The sequence below is a fragment of the Euprymna scolopes genome, chromosome 4 (assembly GCF_053919585.1).
Source record: "Euprymna scolopes isolate OS-2025 chromosome 4, ASM5391958v1, whole genome shotgun sequence".
In the NCBI taxonomy this organism is placed as follows: Eukaryota; Metazoa; Mollusca; class Cephalopoda; order Sepiida; family Sepiolidae; genus Euprymna; species Euprymna scolopes.
Window position 1 is genome coordinate 46,180,174 of NC_136485.1, and position 25,510 is coordinate 46,205,683.

Sequence of the window (25,510 nt, forward strand, 5' to 3'; positions counted from 1 at the left end):
ACATTGAAGCTGCATACCTATAAGATCTCTAACCACACCCCTATCCCCTCATTACGATATCACTGCCCCCTTGAAATAAGAATGACACCAAATAGCCAAGTAAAGTCAAGGAAGAAGGAAAGACTGAGGAGTGAGCACTGACCAGATCTCCGCTGTACGGGTGAAAAGAGAACTGGGACCTTGGGAGGCTTATTGCTGCTCAAATTCCAGTGAAGACCAATGGCTACTGTCAACGAAAACTCAATAGCAAGCAGCTGCTGCGATAATTAAAATCTAATTGCAAATGTTATCGGAAAAGGTGAAGAGTACTGGAAATCTGAGGAGACTTGTTGTCGCCCAGCTTCCAGAAAACATGACATTTTGTTTTCAATAAGATTTTTGATGGCCTGTGTGTAAGCTCCTTGTGAGCAAACAACAACAACAACAATAATTATAATAATAATAATATGATCTGCTATATATAGAACAAAATATCCTGAGGGAGGTAAAAAGAAGAATAAAGAATTCAACCATGGCATAGATCGACTACAAAATAAAAGCGTACGAGAATCCCCCATGCATGGATAATAACAAGCAGGATTGACTTAAAATGCAATGGTAACTTGGATACTGAAACTGACAGCTAATGGACAACACATAACAGTGTGGTACTATCCCTCCTCGGGGGGTTACTTGGTTGAGAAACGTTTTGAGAACGCAACCAGCTCCCCGGGGGAATGAACGATTCCCAACGATATCTAAACGATAGTCACATGCTGGAAACATCAACGAAAATGGGTGGTGGGGGATAACTGTCTGACATGGGTCGCATTATGTGTGGTCATTGCAGGCATCTTTCTGTCGTCGACATTAATGGTATGCTGAAATCGAACACTTGTATGAAAACAGCGACAAAATACATTTTTATGAAAATATATATAATTTATTTAAGATTTAACAAGTACGAGGCATATTTTTATAAAATCAGCGGAAATCGGACGCATGCTTGATTGCGTCCGCCGACCCAAGAAGCCAAGCGTCAACTGAGTTTAGAACAATGAAATTATAGGTCATTTCTCTTTTTCTAAATTGAAAGAGAGAGAAAGAGAGTGAAAGAGAGAAATAGAAAAAGAGAGAGAGAGCGAGAGAGAACGATGCGTTTCACACAATGTTTTAGTTTTCAACTTCAGATATCCGCGTGTAAATCTGACCTTTAAAAGTTTCATAACACCTGTCATTCAAACCCGAGCGACATTATCTAACGTTCCCAAACCCACAAAGCACCTGCATGAAACGATTTTATCTTCATCACAAAGTAAGGCCAAGGTTAAAAGCTAGATATAGGGGTTATTAATGTAGAAGCCCCCAGCTCCCTTAAAAAGGGGCTAGCCATTGTTCCACAACAGAAATTAACATACAAAGAGGCATCCTTCCAAGAAAATTCACTATCAGCATTGCTGTTCATCATAGCCATGATGCCCCTGAACAATATACTGAGAAAGTGCCAAGCCGGATACAAGTTTTATAATACAGAGGAAAAGAAAATGAAAAAAATGAACCACCTGATATACATGGACAATCTGAAACCTTTTTTGCAAGAGCCAAAACAGAACTGGAGACACTAATAAACACTACGATGATACCCAAATGGAGTTTGGTATCACTGTTACTTAAAAGAATGGGAAAACTGGAGACGACAGAAAGAAGGGAACTATCCAATCAAACGGAGATGAGGGCACTAGGGAGACAAGACGCCTATAAATACTAGCAGACACCATCAAAATAACAGAACTGAAAGAGCGAATTGGAAATTAATACACCAAGAGAACAAGAACACTCCTGGAAACTAAAATATATATTAGAAACCTAATAAAATGTATGAATACGCGAGCAGTATAACTAGTAAGCTACTCTGGACCATTCATAGAGTGAATTAAAGAAAGACTGAGACAATTCGATTAGAAGACCAGGAAACTCATGACTATGCACAATGCACTGTACTCAAAGTATGATGTTGACCAACTCTACGTGAACAGGAAAGACGGCGGGAGAGGACTGGTTTGCATAGAAGACTATAGAAGACTGTGTGAATGATACACAAAAGAACTAGAAAAATACATAATGCAGAACACCGAAACAATAATTATGACAACGAGAGACATTGAAAAAATCAACAAAACAGAAAATATAGAGACAAAGGATAAGACGAGAAAAAAATGGGCATAGAGGCAACTACACTGAAGATTCATAAGAATGACAAAAGATGATAATAACAAAAACACTTGGACATAGCTGAGTAAGGGACAAGTATACCGAGAAACTGAACCTCTAATAACTGCAGTACAAGATAACTCAATAATAACACACTACATCAAAGCAAAGGTCAACAAAACACAAGAAAACATCAAATGCAGACTCTGTGGACGAAGAGACGAAAAGATAAACCATATAGTAACTGAATGCAGCAAACTGGTCCAAAAGGAATACAAGAACAGGCATGATCATGTGGGGAGGGCAGTACACATGGAATTATGAAACACCTGCATTTGGAACGCACGGACAAATGGTACAAGGATAAGCCGGCAAGAGTACTTTGAAAACGAGAATCACAAAATCTTATGGGACATGGATATGCAAACAGATAAACCCATCCAAGCAAGAAGACCGGATATCGTAATAATTAACAAGAAAGAAAACTCTTGCCAAATCGTAAGCTTTGCTGTTCCAACTGACCACAGGGTGAATATCAAAGAAAAAATACACAGAGCTAGACAGAAAGCTAAAAAGAGTATATGGATGATGAAGAAAATAAAGATAATACCTATAATAATAGCAGCACTAGGAACAATTCCGAAATAATTTGAAAAAAGAATGGGAGAAATTGGAGTAAGAGGGACGGATGGAAAGATACAACGAATAACAATAATGAAAGTAGCTGAAATATCAAGGAAAACCTTTGAATCTGGAGGCTAAGATACATGAGCCACATGTGCGGGTCAGGCGAGCTGCTGCAGAGGCAAACATGAAGAAGCGTTACATGGAACAAAGAACATTGAAGCTGCATACCTATATGATCTTCTCTCATTACCGCCTCCATCAAAATCAAAAAGAATGATGCCAAATAGCCGAGAAGGGTCAAGGAGGATGGAAAGACTGAGGAGAGAACGCTGACCAGACCTCCGCTGAGCAAGTGCGAAGAGAAATGGGACCTTTGGGAGAGTTATTGCCGCTCAAAGTCCAGTGGCGACCAATGGCCGCTTCCAGCAAGAAATCAGTGGTAAACGGCTATTGTGATAACGCATATTCATTTGCAAATGTTATCGAAATAGGTGGAGAGTACTGAAACTCCGGGGATACTTGTTGCCACTCAACTTCTAGGGAACACCACAGATTGTTTTCAAGGAGGTATTAGTGTGTGATGACCTGTGTGAAAGCTCCTTGTGAGCCAATAATAAGTATAATAATAATAATAATAATAATAATCCTCTGGCTTAGGTAATTTGGTGATACTTCGGAAGTGCTAATTTGCAATACAAACACCATAAAAACAAATATCGTCTCCGATGTTTTCTCTCCACTGTGAAACACTTGACTTTCTCTTTTTCCCAGTTCGTCCTTCTGAAAAAAGCTATTCCCCTCATATGCAAATTAATGTCACATATGAAAAGAATCCAGCTGCAAGTACAACTTCTTTACTTTTTTCTTTCCCAGATTTGTCTGAGCTAAAATGTACCGAGTATTAATGTTATTGTTTCTCCTTTCCCTTTTTAAAAGTAACGCATGGTCTGCAAATTAAAAAAACAAAAAAAAAACAGCAATTTTTCTATAAAAGTGGCAAATAAAACACAATGAATAAATATTTAAATATATAAAGAACGTGAAGCCTATTTTTCTTCTAATATCACTAGATTCCTCATTATAGAAGACGAAAGAGGGTCGACATGCGGTAAAATAAAACAACCAAAACAAGCTAGATTTCTGCACCTGGCATGCCAAACAAATGCGTTGTTTAATAATAATATAAACTAATGAAATTTAACAAATAAAACATTATAAAACTATAGCCATCTTTTCTAACCATGAGCTTTAACGTTTCCCAACAAATCAAAGAAATAATATGAGAATAAAATTCTAACCTGATGAAAAATGAAAAAAGAAAAGAAAGAAAAAATATTTTTAAATTCATCAACGTTTCGTTTTTATTTCACGACTTCCACAGGATGATTGATTTCAAGAACTAAAATACAAGTACAATATTCTTAAATTTGTGGTGCATTTGTGATGTGAATAATAGCATGTTTTGTCTATTTTTTTAAACGAACCATAGTCGTTTTTAATTCTAAAATATGTAATGCGTTTGTATGTAATGAGTGTTTTGTGATGACGCATAGATGTAATAATTTTTCGTAATGACACATAGACGTAATAATTGTTTGTGAAATAACACCTAGGCGTAATGATTTTTGTAATGACACATAGACGTAACGATATTTTATAATGACCCATAGACGTAATGATCTTTGTAATGACACATAGACGTAATTATTGTTTTTGAAATAACACATACGCGTAATGATTTTTGTAATGACCCATAGACGTAATGATTTTTGTAATGATACATAGACGTAATGATATTTTTATAATGACCTATAGACGTAATGATATTTTTGTAAGAACCCATAGACGTAATGATATTTTTATAATGACCCATAGATGTAATGATATTTTTGTAATGACCCATAGACGTAATGATATTTTTGTAATGACCCATAGACGTAATGATATTTTTATAATGACCCATAGACGTAATGATATTTTTGTAATGACCCATAGACGTAATGATATTTTTGAAATGACACATAGACGTAATGATATTTTTGTAATGACCCATAGACGTAATGATATTTTTGTAATGACCCATATACGTAATGATATTTTTGTTATGACCCATAGACGTAATGATATTTTTGTTATGACCCATAGACGTAATGATATTTTTGAAATAACACATAGACGTAATGATATTTTTGAAATAACATATAGATGTAATGATATTTTTGAAATGACACATAGACGTAATGATATTTTTGAAATAACACATAGACGTAATGATATTTTTGAAATAACACATAGACGTAATGATATTTTTGAAATAACACATAGACGTAATGATATTTTTGAAATAACACCTAGGCGTAATGATTTTTGTAATGATACATAGACGTAATGATATTTTTATAATGACACATAGACGTAATGATTTTTTTTTTATAGACGTAATAATTTTATTAATAAAAAACAGATCTAATAATTTTTTTTCCATGACATATAGATGTAATGATTTTTTGTAACGACACAAATGTAATATTTTTTTGGAAATGGTATGCGATTTTGACGTAAAAAGAATGTTTTGTTTTTGTTTGGAACGACTCATAGCCTTTAGAATTCAAAATGTGTGATATAATAAGGAAATTAAATGTTTTTTTAATTAATTATTTTTCATAATCTATTACAGATCATTTATCGTTTATGAATAATTGAAAACAAGTCTTATTTTACCCGTCATCTGGTGTATACATCAGAACAATATTTGGGTGTGAATGAGTACATGTAAATCTACTGGGAGTTCAATTGCATCCATTAGGATATTACGAACCGCCAAAACATTTGGGAAAGAAATACCATTATTGAAGGTCATCAATGCTACACGTTTGACGGCTGGAACACAATTTACTAATTGTGATTATTCCGTAGCTATTAATCTATGCAATCGCTACCATAGTAGTAACAGCTTTTATTTTGGAGTAAGTATATTCCTAAACTAGTTCTTCTTCCAGGACCTGATATTCTAGTTTACGCTACTATTCCATGCGTACCGTTAGAAAGAATGAGGATTCAAACTTTTCTCAATAGATTCATGCTGTAACAGAGCACGTTCGCGCGCATGGTAGCTATATGCTAATGCAAAACGGTGTGCGAAGTGACGTCACTTTAAGGAAAAAGGAAAAAGACTGTAAACAAACATTACAGACCGACAATTACGTTCGATAGGACAGAGATCAGAGAAAAAGACGGTCACGTATTATAAGGGAAAGTACTTGGAAATAAATGTTGTTGTTTTAACGGAAAATAATGAATCGAGTGATTACTTGTCTTCTCTCCTTTGCGACGTACCCTGCTACAACATGTTGGGTCCGGAGTGTTTACATGTTAACGTGTGTATAAACGTGTACTACGTTACAGTGCTAGTAACTATTATTCAGCTTCTACGGGGAGGTAAGCCCTCCCCCCAAATACGAATGGTGAAATAGTTAATAAAATCCACAATCTTTTTATAACACAATGATAACTGGCACAAAGGGATTTGAAATGATATACAAGAAAAGCGTCATTTCATCAATAGAAAGTGTGATCTTGAACGAGATTCACACTCACATGACTTAACCTCCCTTCTGAAATTTATGTGTTAGGTTATCTTGAAGATAAATCATCACAGCCCGAATGATTTGTGGATATTTTTTTAATGCAAAATATATTATTTCTGTTATTACGAAAGTAATTCAATAAAAACTCAATTGAAAAGTGGAAACAATAGTCTTTTTCTCTTGAAAAACATTTATAAATTAATTTTTCCCACACTTTTAGAAGATCAAATACAAATAAAAACACAGTACGTTTTCTGAATAAATATTTAATTTTGAATAATATTTTTGTATTATTTTTATTTGAAATTTCTCATTTTTTATCATTTTTCTTTTTTATATAATTTTTCTTTTTTATAATTTTTCTTTTCTTATAATTTTTCTTAATAATTTTTCTTTTTTATAATTTTTCTTAATAATTTTTCTTTTTTATAATTTTTCTTTTTTATAATTTTTCTTTTTTATAATTTTTCTTTTTTATAATATTTCTTATTAATAATTTTTCTTATTCAAATCAAGTTAAATATTTATATGTTTATATAATAAGCGAATGATAGCAAATGAGTGTTTTCTTAGATTAAGTTGGTTGCTGTGATTTCATTGACTCAGCGTTTCGGCACTTTCCGGCGTTTCATGGAAACTACCCCGAAAAACATTATGCATAAGTACCAAATAATCTTCAAACTATCCCTGAACTGAACAGGGGATAGCAGTTCAATCTTATCTAGGTGTTCGTGCAACATGGGGGACGCATATTCAAATTATCCTATTGAATGGCGGTAAAAGAAATAGTAATTAACATTTATGACTAAACCTTGACGTACAAATGAACATAAAGCAGCGATTCTACAACTTCCCCCATGATTGACCCCTCGTCATTTCTCCATTACTCACCTATTCCCATACAAAAAATCATAAAGTGACTAAAAACACAAAGGTCAAAAAGAGCCTATTAATTTTTGGTTTCGTATCACAAAATATAGAAAATCAAACCTTTTCTAAATTGACAATTATCAAATTAATTTGCATTACAAAATATAATAAACAGAGACAGCAAATACATTATCAATAGAAACATTGAATCGATCAGTTTGTTTATGCAAGAAACTGTTTCGGACAATGCTATTCTTATATCATCGGCTTTCATGCAGTTTCTGGCCTTTGTCTTTATTGCTAGTAAACTTGATTATTTCGATTTACATAAGTCAATGCCATATTGGATATATGAATTAAGGTATGTGCGTTACTTAGACGTGACACAATTTGGAAAGAAATAAGTATGCTTAAATTATCAAGTACTTTAATCATTTACCACCGACTATATAATTTTTTACCCCTTAAGGATAAATTTATCCCTGGGTGAGAACCTGTAGCATAGAGTGACTTTTATTCGTACCAAATATTGTTGGATTGCAGTAATTATTGCGAAACCCATTAACTATTCCATTGGTGGCAATTTAGGAGCATTGCGCAGTACATTACCTACTATTGCTTAACTATCTTTCCCCCATTTATTGAGTTTGACTGGAATCCATAATAAACATCAATAAATAGCAATAAAAATATAAACGTCGATTCAAAAGGAAACAATAGAGAAATATCCAATAAAATATAAGATTCAAAATGGGACGATTAGAATCTTTAAAAAGATCTCTCAGTTGGAGTTTCTGAAATAACAGGTGAATGTCTGACATCAGATAGAATGCTCCATCCCCACAAGAATAAAAAGTTAACAAATATGGTGGGTGTTTCTGTTGCTTCTCTTTATTACATCTTTTTCACAGAAGAGACGTGACGAATCTATATCTGACCCATCGTTATTTTTATGGCGATTGCTCGATCGAGCTTCAATCTGTGCCTTCTCCCTGTGTAATGTTTACAACAAAGCTCGCCTAGCTACAATCATTATCAACAATTTTCCTTGCTCTCTATTTGTGTCTAAATCTAAGTAGAAATTCCATCACCAAAGCTTCCTTTCTAAAACTGCCCGCCCGTTGAATATAATACTGTGCGGCTGCTTCCCAACTGACTAAAACACGGTTGTTTTCAAGTCTAATGTAAATAAGTTGTTGCTAAGCCGTTCTATTAAATAATCAAATAGTACCTAAATCCCATAATAACTGATCATCACTAAGATCCCTAATTCTTATCTTCCAGTGGCATCTTGCTCTTGATAAGCGTTGACTCCCAAGTAAAAAGAATTGAAAACAAAATTAAAGATAATAAAACGTTATTTTTATTTTTATACTAATTAATTAGAACAATAGTGTTAGGTGATCTTTTTTCCAGCTAAATCATTGGTCAAGAAAACAAGTAAGTTATGCGTTGACAAAGTACCTTCTTGTTGGCTAGCTTGATTAAAGCCAGCTCTTGTGTTTCTTTCTTTTTTTTTTTTTTTTTTTTTTTTTTTTGCTTGTTTGTCGGCGATAACGATTCAGTATTGAAACATTTGAATTGTCCAAGATTTCTGTTTTGGATTTTCACAATTCTTTGCCTATAAAAAGCGGAAGTTGCGATCCCAGAGAGCGAAAGTGAATGATGACATCAAATAACACCGATGAGTTGTTTTGTCCGGGTTTTGTCCACGAAAGACTAGCGGCTGAACTTATCCCAGACAATAAACACTAAAAAGTCTCCTTCTTGTCAAATAAGATACCCAGTCAATATTCACTGATTTCCTTGTTTTTTTTTGTCACTATGAAAGCACAATCAGGTCTAGCCTTGTGGTAGTTTCTTTCAGATAGCGTGTTGTGATTAATGCTATTATGGCTTGGTCAATCCAAGTTTTGTAAAGGCAACGAAAAGTGATTACTCTTTTAACAAATGTATAACACGGCTGCTGTATCTGGTAGCAGCAGCAGTGGCATAACACATATGCAAATGACCGAGCCGGTGTGCTATGTGACGTCCTAATGAAGGGAAAGAAAAGGCAGAGATAAAAGGACACACGTGGCCAGAAAAAGAACGAAAAAGCACGTGTTCGAGACATGACCTAAAATATACAGCGAGCAAACCACCGGTGACGAGAGTGTCTTAAAAAGACATGTTGATGTGAGAAATAAACTGTTTAAAACAAAAGGCAGTGTGTTGTTGGAAATACTACGAATAAATGCCTTTTTTCTATAATAGAAAAAGCGAGTCAAATTTCTTTCCTATTCTACTTCCTTACGTACATGCTTACTTGTAACGTTATACATGTTTTACGATGATACTTCAATTATGCGTGATTACACGAGTTTTTAAAAGACGGTTGGCAAATGGTGGTTATGAATGACAACAAAGATTCTCTTCATAATCTTATTAATAGAAGTCGTTCCGGACAAGTCAGGAAGCCACTTAATGTAAGGATCTAAAATAAATTGTACTTGCTGGTAAAACAAGTCAACGCTAATAATTATATTGATAGATTTCTACCCAGAAAACAGCAATTCTTGTCTCGTTGGCAGAAAAGTCGCTCAGGAAAAGCGAGGACTAAAGGACAAAATAAGTGATGTGAGGGTTTGAAGACGGTCGAAAGTAAACGCAAGATCAACTTCCTGCTGTCTTAGCTTTCCAGTGTTATTGTGTTCAGTTGTTTTCATTGATTTGTTCCAAATGAATTATATCATTATTGCTGAGATTTGTTTATACGGCATAATCACGTTGAGACACCGGTTTCCAATAGACCGAAGTTGAGCAAAGTTGAGCTTTTCATTACTAAAATGGGTGGCCGTTTATGAATTGCGAGTGCTGTATGTGCTCTCTGCTTATCTCGGCATTGTTTCCAGTCGTCCAGGACTTCTTGCCACTGGACTCAAGCAGCGCCAGTTCAGAAGAGAGGTGGTTGGAGATTGCGCAACACTTGTCTAATAATTAAACGCGCAGTTATCCTTACACTTATTGCCTTCTAAGACTGAACGGAAGCGATGATGCTTTTTGCTCGATATCTTTCTTTTTAGAATTATTTTTAGAAAGACATCGGATGCTTACAGAAATGTTTCCAACATCCTCACGTGAAAGTGTTTCGGTGCACCGGACTGGAGTCGAACCTGCCAGTCCATGTTGTTAACTAATTTACCACCGTTAACTCCTTATTACGGTAGAGTAGCGGCTGTCTGTTTTACGTCGAATAATCCCTTGAAGGCAATATTAAGAAAATAAGCTGATATATTCCTATTGAATTATATCCTTAGTTTTATCTTCGTTGATCTGGGCTCGAACTAAGAAGGCACATTTAAGCGCATCTTTTCAATGATATCAATATATATGGGATTGGAGAGGAAAGAGAATGATTCAATTGTAATTATCTTTCTTTTTGTAAACATGTTCCCGTGTACAAGTCATACGGTTACTTATCTAGAAAACAGAGCCATTAAACCTGACATAGTTATCTGGGACAAAAAAAGAGAAAACAGCAACCTAAGTAGAAGTTAATGTCCTTAATGATATTGGATTAAATGGAGCTGAAAAGAGAAACGATAATTACATACCAAGGTCTTACGACATGAAAAGAAACTGGAATCTTAGAAAAATCTCTATCATTCAAGTAATTATGGGAGCAACTGGAATTCAAAAAAGAGTTTTAAAAAATACCTGGTAAATATACCTTATAAAAGCCAAGTACGTCCAAGGATGGAATACTGTTGCCATATCTGGGACAGGAGCTGCTAAAAACAGCCTATCCTGCCTTGGCAGAGTACAAAATAGACTTCGTAGCTTAGTGGGAGATGCCCTTTTCTCTACCCTGCAACTTCTCTCCCACAGAGGGGACGTTGCGAGCCTATCCTTGTTTTATCGTTATTTCCATGTCAGGTGCTCATCTGAACTCCAATCTCTGGTCCCCCCCTCACCAATCTTTCACAAAAAACACCCGTCTAGCTGAATTCACTGTGAAAAATTTCCCCCACTCTATATCTGTGCCTAAATCAAAACGAGAATTCCATAAACAAAGCTTCTTTCTTAGAAGTGCACGCCTGTGGAACTCTGTTCTGTCTGCCTGCTTCCCACCGGGCTACAACTTGGATGTCTTCAAGTCCAACATTAACACATTCCTAATGAACCGCCCCCTTAAGTAAACACTTCATCAAATCTCCACACTAACGTAATGTACATGCAATAACCCTTATCCCTGAGTGGCTTCCGGGCCTTGATAAATGGTGATCACTGTGTAAAAAAAGCGCAAGAGATATACAAACCATTGCACTTAAAGTGACGGTTAAATCTTAAGTAGATCTCTCAGTTGAAATGTATGATATAGGGGGTTAATATCTGGTATTCAATAGGATGCCCCATCACCAACTAGAATAAAATGATTACTTGACATTCCAAATCGTTATCATGCTAGTATTATTTAGCTTATTCAGGATAGCTTTCTTATATTGGTTGATATTTACACGACAGCTCAATTGATGTTGCTTACGACTTTTTGGGGGCGTATATTCCCGGAATTGACGATATTTATGTCGAAATTGACAAACAGTAAGCAATTTTGAACCGAACGCTTTATTTTAATTTCATTGTGGAAATTGCTGCAGACAAGGCACGAAATCACTTGATGTAAGGAGCAAGAAAACACTACATCAAGGTCAAAAACTTGTCTACGATAAGTGTCATATGGATATATTCCGACCAAGATAACAGCAACTTTCTCCTTTTGTCACAACCATCGTTCGTGGAATGTGAGGAATAAATCTTGTCTATTGGGATTCTGTATGACATTACGGCGCTAGAATGAATATAATATTCGTTCTGTATAACATGGAGGGGTGTATATTATGTACATGTGTCTAACTGGTGTATCGTCTAGTGATATAAAACTTACAACTAAATATACATTTTAACAACAGACATTTATTAAAAGGGGAAACTAACAGTTCTAATCGGAGAAACATACCTGGTCCGTATCTGATCTTTTTTAGAGGATCCTTGGAAAACAGCTACAAAGAAGATATATTCCAAATAAATCAACAAATCTCTGGTCGTCTTTTCAGTAACTTCTATTTCCGATTTTCCCCAATCGGAAATCTGCCGCTGATCCTAGACTAACGCATTTTGATCCCCTTTACTGGGTACAATCATTGCCCGAATCGATCCGCTCTCTGTCTCACTCACGATTCTTGACTGATCAAATTATACGTGTCTCCCCCCCCCCAAAAAAAAATATACGTAATTTCACGTCATTTTATACTGACATTTACGTAACACTACGTCAGACTCTTGTGGTCAACCTGTTTTTTAAATTATTCTGCATTATTTTCTATTTAAAAATCCTAACATGAATAGTTTTCTTTGTAGCAATCGTCGACTAATAATACCTTCGGCGTTGCCCTGCTAATATCTAACATAAAGAACAGAAAAAGATAGCGAGAGGTTGTCGAAACTAAACTTGCTGATCGCAATATAATTGTCTGCAAATCCTCCTATTATTTGGATTGTTCAGAATTAACCGTTAAACTTTTGCAAATGGTAATTTGTATCCAAGACTGTAATAAACTTATTGCAATAATAAATAAACTCCGCCGGTCCTGCGAAATATATTTCATAGTCTGCATCGATATCTTTGGAGAAATCATCACTCCTTCGACAATATTCGTACCGCTGTACTAAATAAGTAACAACTGTGATAATAAGCTTTATTTTATATCGTAATCTCACTGGCAACCTTTCATATCTATATCTAGATAAAATATTTTTAGAATAACTAAGTCACATAAATCATGATCGAACATCTATAAAATAATTCACTGTCCATATTTATTAGATTTTTCTATCGTTTAAAATGATGGGCGCTCGCCGTTGCCCGATCGTAAAATACGCTTAAATATATTTTAATTTATGCAAGTTTCATATTTACAAAAAGTCAAATTTCTATCGATTGTTATGCATGACATTGCACCCAATAGATCGTAGCGATGTCAAAAGTAAAAATATATATAACATGGGTGGCATCATCTAGACTGGATACCTAAAGACACATAATGCGCCAGTCTCAGGCCATATTATTTGAGATGTCGGCAAATGGATAAGTAAGAGTTAAAAATAAACCGACTTCAAGTTATAAGTTTATATATTTGCACTTGCGAAACCAATAACACTTTTAGTTAACTTACGCTTGCTAAGTTCTACGCGTTTTCAGCTTTGATCATTTAGCAGCTATTTTTACCAGCTAAACCCCATGGAAGAATCGTCCATAAAAATGCAATCATTTGAACCCCCTCTGTGACGTTGGCTTTCGGAAGTAATGCACTTTGAATAAATAATGACAAACAGACAAACACGTATGCATAATGAGTTTTATAAATTAGATTAATAAGCAACTGATTGATTGATTTCATTACTACAGCATTATATTTAGATGTTCGAATTTAACTTATATACAGAGTGGTTGCTAGAAAAGCGGGAAATTTCTCAAACAACGATTTATTTTTACAAAGAATAATTTTTATAAAGATTTTCAAAGACAAATGTTATATTATACTCATAGATACTAAAAATGGCGTCCGTACATTTCACTGCAGCGTCTTAACCTAGAAATCCAAGCTCATGTGGCGTTTTTAAGGGTGACTTGTGGGATATCATTCCAAGCTCTTGCCAAGCACGTTTTCAGGTCATCAATAGAGTGTATGTCACGTCGACAGTTCTGCGTCTCTATTAATAACAAGCTCCAATCACAGTAATAAAAATAATAAATAAGCAAGATCTAATGAAATTAATATGCAGATTGCACACCCATTCGACAACAAAAGAACCAATCAAAAAATAACAATCGCGCATTTCATTCATGATCTAAGCTGACCTTCAATTTCCCGCTTTTCTAGCGACCACCCAGTATTTAGATGTTTGAATTAAACTTAACACACAATTCAATACTTGTCTGACATTTAAAGACGTAATTATATGGAAAGTAAAAATTTAACTTTCATATAATCACATATATAAATTTATAAGATAGGGTCATGTGGAAAATGATTTATAAATGTCATCTATTGCAATTTGCAACACGTTCATAGATTTGTCAGTGTGGTGGTCTTTCTTTGTCCGTTAGGGTCCACGTGACCCAGCTACAAAAAATTAAATGCTTAGGAGCCCAGTTTTACTTATTTATATTGCGAGGAATCTGCAACAGATTCAATCTCTGTTCACATCTCATATTATATTCCCAACAAAACCTCATTTTCCACCACACAAATAGTTTTCTTTCTCTTTCTAACGTCAGACAAAATTCTAAACAGACAAAGCTTTTCTCAAAAGCTTTCCATTCATGGAACACATTACCACGTTACTGCTTCCCTGCTGATCACAATATAATCGTATGCAAACCCTATGTCAACAAATACTCCTATTATTTGGATTCTTCGTACTAATGTTCTTATCGTGACTATCATTTTCACAACGTTTCGGTCGATGTAACCTCTGAACTTCTTCAGGTGTATATTGTCGAACTCGAACGGAATTCCAGAAGGAACCCTTTATTTACTTCACGGGAGTAGCATGCAATCTTTCCGTCGGCCATGACTGGATAGACGTCCTAAATAATTCGCCATTGTATTTTTCGGTCCTCCACATTAAGCACTTTACTGAACTTTCAACCTATAGGAAGATATCATTTTAACAATTGATTTTACTAAGTATTCTAACCACTGCGCCACGGGTCCTTGCAGACAATTCTAGGACGGTTAGAATAACATTGAAAAGCCATAATATGTGGAGAGATTAAAAGTCGGGTAAGTCGGTATCTGGCGGAAAAAGGGAAACAATCTACCATTCTGGGATGAAAACAGAAATAAGGTGGAGAGTAAAACGACTCAAAGAAACAGCACATATGCTGAGTGACGATTAATTACTAAGTAGGTCTCGTATAGAATTTAATACAACATCAGAACCATTAATTATAAATACTAGATAATATATACAGTAATAAGTAAACTCTAACAATATATATCTATATCTATATATAAAGTAGTAGCGTTCGTGTGTGTGTGTGTGTGTCTGTGTGTACAACTACCAATGACCAAAGAAATATAAAGGCCATGTGTGTGTACACATCTCCGTATGATGAAATATTAATGCCCATGTTAGGATACTTCTGCCACCGGAGACATTATATTCTGTTTGTACTTTCAATATATAGGATTCTTCAAACCACTTTTATATTATTGAGTTACGGTCATTAACATATCACATTGAATGAAATCTATTTAAATAATTACCTCGACGACATTACTTATTCGACATAATAGCTTTGTTTCAACTGTACTTATTAAAACAGTTTTCATTATTTAGTTTATTTAAATTTAAAGTTATATTTGGTTTAACTTATTATATCTGAAATCTGAAACCGTTTCATTTTCAAACCAAAAACCAGAAAACCAAAAAGGGAAATAGCTGTGATGGTTTAATTGTATTTAACGGTATTAAATATTTCCTGTTTTTGTTTTCATTTCGAAATATTATTCTAAGCTGAATTATTATTTTTATTTTTGATTCGGATGAATTTTTTATCGCTTATTCTCAATTTTTAAGTAACTTTTTGTATTTGTTAGAGAAAAATAATTAAAACTCATTTACTTGCATCCTCACGAGGGCAGAGTTATTAGTCAGAGACACATGTGAACAAAATCCATCATCCCTGCTCTTTTTTTTTGTTTATAAAATTTAATCGGTGTTGCCCAGGATTTATTATAATAATTATACTATAGCAAGTGTGTTTAATTGCCTGCGAAACAGATTTTCTTTATAATTTATTTAATATCTTAAATTAAAAATGGTCAATTTTTACAACGTGACCCAGCGTCGTTTAATCCATAGAAAAAAAAATGGTTAATGTAAAGTTTCTTTCCAACTCCTCTGGTTCTGAAAACGAATATCACATTTAAATTTGGGGCAGGTAAGTAGTTTTCAGAATATGAAAAATTACTTTTTCAAAAAGTGGGGGATCATTTTCCTATATACATTTAACGTAAAATGGGAACCCACTTTCCAACCACCTAATAATTTCTTCATACCATAAAACAAATTTAACTGTGATATTCGTTTTCAGCACCACCGAAAACCGGCGCCGTTTTTTACTAAGAGATTCGTTTATTTTTTCATAATTTAGGACGTAAATAATGCTGTCAGTAAGCTTATACGAGCGGTCGGTTTACAAAAATATATTTTTGTTTTTCATTTTTTTTTAGGTGGGTATTCAATTATAGAATTTGTATAGTTTTTACCAGGTGCTTCTGTAGATGACTTAACCGCCTCCTAATGCAAACAGAATTTTTGTGAAATGTTAAACTGCAGAGGCACCTGTTCACAACTATACAAGTGTATAATGAAAAAAGAACAAAAAACACACGTATGCGTTTGTAAACTTACTAACAGCATAATTAGCGTCCTAAATTATGAGATGAAAAAATGAACGAATCTCTTAGTAAAAAAAGCACCAATTCTCGGGGATGCTGAAAACGAATATCACAGTTAAATTTATTTTATGATATGAAGAAATTCCGCGATGACCAGAAAGTGGGTGCTCATTTTGCGTTAAATTTATATAAGAAAATGATCCTCCACTTTTTGAAAAAGTAATTTCTTCATATCATGAATATATATATATATATATATATATATATATATATATATATATATATATATATATATAGTAAGAACAGTACTGTGAAATACAAGTTTACAAATAGTTTTTATTATTTTATTATTCGGCAGAATACTCCAAAACTGATGTGCTTAATCCGCGGAGTTTCAAAGAATAGTTTTTATTGCAGAATACTCCAATACTGGTGTGTCTTAATCCGGGGAGTTTCAAAGAATGCTAATCTTCTCATAAGATGAAAAACCGTTAGCGAATTAATCAGATAGTCACGCTAAATATTAGCATTTCTATGTATTTGCTGGTTGCTACATAGGATGAAACTAAAAGTTTTATGAGTTTTAGTCACACAACTTAAAAAAAAACATAATATGGAAAACAGTCCATTCAAACACTTCATTCCGAGTTCAACATTAAGACAAAAAAACAACAAACCGTATATAAAGAAAAAGTGTCTATATATACATATATACATATATATATATATATACACGTATGTGTATGTGTGTGCATATGTGTTGTATTTATGTGTGCATATATATATATATGTGTGTGTGTATGTATATATGCGTGTGTATATATATACATATGTGTATATATATGTGTGGGTATGTATATATTAATATATATATATATATATATATATATATATATATATATATATATATATATATATATATATATATATTAGTGTTGAGACGTTTAATCGGAATCGGAAAAATGGGAGGATTCGGGAGTATCGGAATCAGAAAAATTGATGTCTATGTACCGATGCCAAAACCGAAATCTTCCATTGCTGATGATGATAATAATAATAATAATAAAATAATGAATATTTATGGATTTTAAATTACCAGTAAAGTTAAAATCGGCAGACCATGCCCCACAACTGTATTTTGGCATTTAGGAAGATATCTGCATTTTTAACATGTGTTTTTACATAAGTCGAGGGAAATAACAACTATATGAGATTTAGATATTGAAAAAAATCGAAATCGGTAATTGTATTGGAATCGGGAATTTAGCACGAAATCTGTAATTGTATCGGAATTGCCAAGAATATTGGCATTGTTCTATCACTTATATAAATATATATATATATATATATAAATATATATATATATATATATATAAATATATATATATATATATAAATATATATAAATATAAATAAATATAAATATAAATATATATATATATATATATAAATATATATATTAATATATATACATATATATGTGTAAATGTATATATATATAATATATATATATAATATATATATATATATATATATATATATATATATATATATATTCGAAACATCCTATCCGTCGCGCTTACCACCTGACGACGCCAATAGTTGGCTGAAACGTCGTGAAACAACAACTGATAAAAATGAGAATAATAGTCCGTAATAAATAAATTAAAAAATATATATGTATGTATATATATAAGTATATATGAATATATATATATATATATATGTGTGAAATATATTTATGAAAATATGTATATATATAAAATATATCTATGTATATATATGTATATATAAATATATATATATATATATATATATTTATACATAAATATATATGTGAAAATATGTATATATATATAAATATATATAAATATATATCTATATATATATATATAAATATATATTTAAATATATATATATATATAAATGCACATATATAAATATATATGTATATATATTTATAGTAATATATATATGTATATTAATAGTAATATAAATATATTAATATATAGTAATAATTAGTAATAAATAGTGATATTTTCAAATAGAAAGAAATTAGGTTTAAGGCTCCCAAAATTCGTACTAGAACTGTCAGCAAGGATCCAAATAATACTAATAAACCAATTTTCATTTGAAAAATTCAGAAACGTAATAATTTTTTGCTTTTTTTTATTTCTGTACTTCTAAGAGCAAAGTTTCTTTCCCAGCACAAACCCTCTGTGGAACCAAATCCGACGTGTCTGCTTCACAGCTGACTACAGCAGTGTTATTTTCTAAGTTTAATGTGAACAAATTTTGTTGATTGGTCCTCATAAAATATCGGATTCTACCGAACCTTTACCATTATTATACCAATCATCATGAGTTTGTCTCACCCGACACTGAATAATCCTTATTCTCGAATGACACTTTGATTTTGATAGGTGGTTACTCTTAGCAAAAATATATTGTCCCATCTGTATAATATTTACCTTGTTTTTTTCATAGTTCGTTCATACGTTATTAGGTGTAGGGGAAGGATTTTGCTACTTGCTGGGCTAGTTTTGAGTATTTACCTCGAATGTGTATAAGGGCTTGGGGTTTGTTGGAGCAGCTTCCATTAAAATACTTGTAAAATATGCAAAGTTATTCAACATTTCGTCGATGGTACAAAGCTTGTAGTTTAGTTGACAATGCAGGACCGATTAGGTCAGCCATTTATTTTTTAATCGCATCTAGGAGTGAAACACTAGTAGCAGATGCAACAGCGAAAATGTAGCAAGATTACTCCATGCATGGGCGAATGGTGGCCTTTGTATAAGTACCGTATTCTCTCAAGCGTAAGCAACTTTCTTGCACGGTAAAAAAAAGGCCCACCTTCTTCGCAGCAGTTTCGGCAATGTCCTCGATATCAGTGTTGGGTGATTAATCGAAGTCGGAATCCCGAATCAGAAAAATCGAAAGATTTAGCTTGTTTAAAGCAAAATATTCCATTACTGGTAATAATGATAAAATAACAAATATTTACTAATTTTAAAATGCCAGTAAAGCTAAAATCACTAGATCATTCTCCACAAGTGTAATTTTACGTTTAAGAAAATAACTGCATATTTAACATGTGTTTTTTTTAATAGAAATCGAGAGAAAATAACAACAATATAGTTAAATATTTAGAAATTAATAAAGAATCTGTATCAGAATCGGTAAGTGTATCGGAATTGGTAATTGCATCAGAATCGGTAATTGTACCGGAATCGGGATAAATATTGGAATCGTCCCATCACTACTCGATATATTTGAATAATTAAATCAAGTTTTTTTTTTTTTTTTTTACATTCCTTGTATCCTCGCTTTTCTATCATAGCCGTTGATCCCATAGTGGTTGTGATCTACTTTAACTTAAGACAGAAAAAAAAGTCATGCATAAAACAATGGAGACTTGTTGCCGTTTTAAAAGTTTTATTGAAGAGAGAAGTTCGTTCACGAGGGAAGAGACCAAAATTAATTTCTTATACAAATAAAGCTACTGTTAATTCCTTCTTATTTAAATTGCTTACTTAGCTTTAAAAATTATCGACGAACGGACAGGTCTCGAGGAAAGTTCTCGTCGATTTCTACACTGTCGGCCCCGGTTGCAATACAGCTTATACGAAAGCAAGTTTGCAATGAATTGACTGTGCAACAACATAATACTGCTTATGTAAGAGCAAATAAAGAGCATACCCTGTTCTACTTTAGTATTGAGCACTCTTGTATTAACCTAGTAAAACTTCATTGGTTATTAACCTCTAAAAAACAATAACTTCAGGTTATATATATGTGTGTGTGTGTGTGTGTGTGTGTGTGTGTGTGTGTGTGTGTGTGTGTGTGTGTGTGTGTGTGTGTGTGTACATATACATATACTAGAAAAATCTTATTATTGTAATTTAATTTAAATTTTCAACAGAACATTAAAAACCTGTAAAGAAGGTATACAGAAGTTTTAATTATCCGACAAAGAGTACAATTAAACTTGAAAGACCTTATTCTGCGGAGTTTCGAAAAATGCAATTCTTCTTATCAGAGGAAAGAGGTTTGTAAAATATAAAATACTCTTTGTTTAAAAGAAACTAAATCTTTTGTTTAAAAGAAACAATAAAATTGAATCATATTTGCATAAAAAGGTTTTTAACAGTAAGTGAAACTTTATAAAGATTGATTATGATTATGAAAGCAGTAACAAGGAAAACCACAGAAGTATAAAATGATATGGTAGAAATCCATTGAAAAAGGAGATAAAATCCAGGAAGAACTACATAAATAAATCGCAATAAGTCCATTGATAATCCATAAAAACGAGAAACAGAATTGCAGATACCCAGGGTAAATTAATGCTTCTAAAAATCCATACACGGTAATATGTAGTTTTTTTTTCAATGAGGGAAAGAATTTTAGAACTCTGGTAATAAGGGTGCAGAGACAGGTACCTGAACTATATGATAAAAAAGTTAGTTTAAGTACAGCTAATTGGAAGAGGGCCTGCTCAATTAATATTACGGATAGAAAGCCAGTACTTCTTTGTTGCAGAGAACCTCAACAGAAGTGTGATATTAAGCTACGACTAGCTTAAGAAAAAGGCTTATGATATCCTTTAATATAGGAGCGATAAGAATATTTGATGAGTATATAGCTATGGAAGATGATGCTAAAATTTAGCACAAAAACAAGTAAAAATCAAGTTTAAGAATTTTTTTGGAATATGACGGAGAAGGCAATATGGAAATAGGAAATAGCAAATCCATTTTAGTAAATGGAAAAACAGAAAAGAAAACTATACATCTAAACTATTTTATAAGCAATATCGCCTGAAGAGGTCCCTATTAATCCCTATTAATTTATAAGTTTCGTCGGATGGATATTACTTAGTTTGTTGCATTGTAACATAAAAAAGTCCCTACAAAATGTCATCTTGGTCGGTTCAATAGTTTCCGCCGTAAAATGGAACGTGCAGACAGACAGACAGACAAAGAGAAATATAATATACATATAGAAAATTAAAAATACTCGAAGATATCTTCATTAAAACCAAACAACATACAATGATATTTTCTATGAAACCAGTAATAATGTTTTAAAATGTTTCACGAAGTACAATTTTATTCTGTGACAAAAAATTTGGCATCATGGAATTTAAACTATTAACATCTTTCCTGGAAATTAATGCATATATATGACAACAATCGCTCCCGACAACGATCGGATTTGCCGATAGAAAGCTCTTGAGAAGAATATGGCTAAACAACAACTTTTGGGCGCTATAATATACAAACATACCTGCCGAAATAAAAAAAAAAAGACCGCACGACGAATTCAAAAAATATCCAACAAAATCGGAAAAAAAGAACCCTGTCGTGTTCAATCAAACGTGCTTAAATAATGACTTGTTGCCAATATATATATATATACAATAAAGTGTAGGATTCGAATCTTAAGCTATATTTACTGTAGTCAATAGCGTTAATCGTTACGCCACGAGGTCCTAGATTATATCACCTGTCAACCCTGATCGCTTTTAAACTCATGCCAATTTTTTGTTAATTTTTTAATAATACGGCTATAATTGTCTCCAATCGTGGAGATGTAGGAAAACATTTTTCTTTAGAGGATCGCTCATATTTTTTTTTTTTGGGGGGGGGGCAAATTAACAAACAAACAAATATTATTTATTTATAATTTTACTTACGAAACAGTAACCTACGAACATGTTGACACGCCGTATTACCCCGAAACACGTGTTTGTAGATTATTCTATTATAAATAAAATAATTGATAAATAAATAATATTTGTTTATTTGTTGTACGTCCAAAATATATGGGCGATCTTTTTTTTTTTACATAGAGGTCACCACTTATCAAGACCCAGAAGCCACTCGGGGATAAGGGTTATTTCGTGTGCAGTAATCAATGGGATAGTGTTGTAGTATTCGTTAGTATTGGAGATTTGATAAAGTGTCATTACGTAAGGGGGCGGTTCATCAGGAATTTGTTTATGTCGGACTTGAAGACATCCGAGTTGAAGTCAGGTGAGAAATAGGCAAGCTGTAGAGAGTTCCACAGAACGTATTATCGTTCAAAAGGCAACAGAATATATATATATATATATATATATATATATATATATATATATATATATATATATATATATATATATATATATATAGGAAGAGAGAGAGGTGGGTTGAAAATAAATATATTACAAACAGCTAAACTTAGTATCATGCAATTTTCTTCTTGATTTCTACTGTCCGATTTATTTAGTTTTTCAATTAGAAATATTACAATGTGTCGTGCGTATTCATTTATTTTTTTTTAACGTGTCTATGCGTATTCATTTATTTTTCTTTCTTTTACAGTCGAATTCTGGAGAGACTGCAGAAGCCTTGGGACATCTACACGGCAATGGTGGACAGCAGAATTCAGTATCGGACGGCAGAGTGTTCCATCCGATGAATAAGCGGCAATTTGACTCGATCAGTAGCAGCGAGTTTGGAGGAATGGGAAAGCGACACAATATGAACCCTACGATGCGCGGTTCCTATAACCAGTTGGCCAGGCGGTCCTTTGATTCGATTAGTGGAAGTGCTTTTGGTGAAATGGGGAAAAAATCATTCGATTCAATTGATAGCAGCGGATTTGGTGGAATGGGGAAAAGACATTTTGACTCAATTGATAGCAGCTCATTTGGGGGGATGGGAAAAAGACAATTCGATTCGATTGCTAATAGCGAGTTCGGTGGTATGGGTAAAAGGCAATTCGACTCCATCGCTGATAGTAGTTTTGGTGGTATGGGTAAAAAGTCTTTCGATTCTATTGCTGGGAGCGAGTTCGGTGGTATGGGTAAAAAATCTTTCGATTCCATCGCTGGTGGTGAATTCGGTGGTATGGGTAAAAAATCGTTCGATTCTATTGCCGGGGGTGAATTCGGTGGTATGGGTAAAAAGTCATTTGATTCCATTGCTGGGGGTGAATTCGGTGGTATGGGTAAAAAATCTTTCGATTCCATCGCTGGTGGAGAATTCGGTGGTATGGGTAAAAAATCGTTCGATTCAATTGCTGGTGGTGAATTCGGTGGTATGGGTAAAAAATCTTTCGATTCCATCGCTGGTGGTGAATTCGGTGGTATGGGTAAAAAGTCATTCGATTCAATTGCCGGGGGTGAATTCGGTGGTATGGGTAAAAAGTCATTCGATTCAATTGCTGGGGGTGAATTCGGTGGTATGGGTAAAAAGTCATTTGATTCAATTGCTGGGGGTGAATTCGGTGGTATGGGTAAAAAGTCATTCGATTCAATTGCCGGGGGTGAATTCGGTGGTATGGGTAAAAAATCGTTCGATTCCATCGCTGGGGGTGAGTTCGGTGGTATGGGTAAAAGGTCTTTCGATTCCATTGCTAGTGGTGAATTCGGTGGTATGGGTAAACGTACATTTGATCCAATTTCTGATAGTACCTTTGGTGGTATGGGAAAACGTACCATTGATATCAGCTCTTTCAAAACTGGTGGAAATTTGAAATCCGTTTCTGATCATCGACTTAGTCGAATGGCAAGGCATGCTTCTAACGCAATCGATTTTGCGAAGAGCCGGGTGCGACGCGGTTTCGACCGTATTGCATCTGGTGGAGGACTCAGCGGTTTCTCAGACTCCATGGACGCCACAAGCGAAAATTCCAAGAGACCTTTCCATGTTCTGTTCCGCCGACATTTACTACCGATTCAGAAATACTTCCCCAGGGAAGACAAGAACAAAATGGCCATGGATCTTCAGCGACACATTTTCTTCAGCAAATATTCCGGTCGATAAAACAAAACAGAGACTGCATATCTTTAACTTATAAGAATCTATTTTTGTCCATTCCTCAGTGTAATAAATCCCTTGATTTGACACCCTATTCATGTCTTTTATGTATTCCGTAGAAATTTACCATTTCCTGACTTAATGGCTGCATTAAACACAAATGATCATTGAAATGCGTTCGTGTTGCATGTATTTTAACACAACAACAATAAAGGCTCAGTTTATTCGCTTAAAAGTCAAGCAACGATCGTTCTGATAATAAAACATTTACTTCTTGAAGACACCATTTGTACCATTTTTCTTATGAATTGATTAATGTTTCTCAGGGCGGTGAAACCCCAACAATATTAATTACTAATTGAGATTTGGTATCTGTCGATATAAAACTGAAACCATACTATTGTTTTTATATCCGATGCCGAACATATAATATTACTATCTTTTAATTTCCAGTTCACTTTTCTCTACTATTTCAGATTAATATATTATCTTTCAATGCTCAATTCAATTACAGAGAAGAATAGGTCTTTTGACACCATGCATCCTCCCAGAAAATCCCTCCTTCTTTTGAAGAACGGGGAATAGTATAGTATCTGTTCTGTTGTCATAATACTATCTTTCCAGGCATTAATTTATGTTTTAGGGAAGGTAGCGTAATGTATGTTCATCATGATGTAATACATCCAGTCATTACCTTTTCCTTTCGAAAGCAATGTAATACAGGTTCGTTCAGGATATATACTAGTAAAAATAATAATAACATTAAGGAAATCATACGAACTGAAACTGTCATAAATTCAATAATTTCGTATCTCTCTGAAAACAATGTAAAGTAAAAAAAACACACATAGGTACCGGGCATTAGCCAAGGAGCAATAAGATGCTGGGAGAAAAGAGCACGATGCATATCTTCATTTGATATTAATGGATATATACCTGAGAATCAAAACAAGGAAAAGAATATGCTGTTGTC

At 33.6% G+C, this 25,510-nt stretch overlaps 1 protein-coding gene across 1 annotated transcript in view; it reads left to right on the forward strand.

Moving 5' to 3' along the window:
• Nucleotides 1-24,820, forward strand: part of LOC145267213 (uncharacterized) — a 61,821-nt gene extending 37,001 nt beyond the window's left edge. The window contains exon 2 of the mRNA XM_080123279.1: nt 23,098-24,820. Within this exon, the coding sequence (XP_079979405.1) occupies nt 23,098-24,543 (1,446 nt within the window). The 3' untranslated portion in view covers nt 24,544-24,820. The remainder of the gene's footprint in view (nt 1-23,097) is intronic.
• Nucleotides 24,821-25,510: the final 690 nt, after the last annotated feature.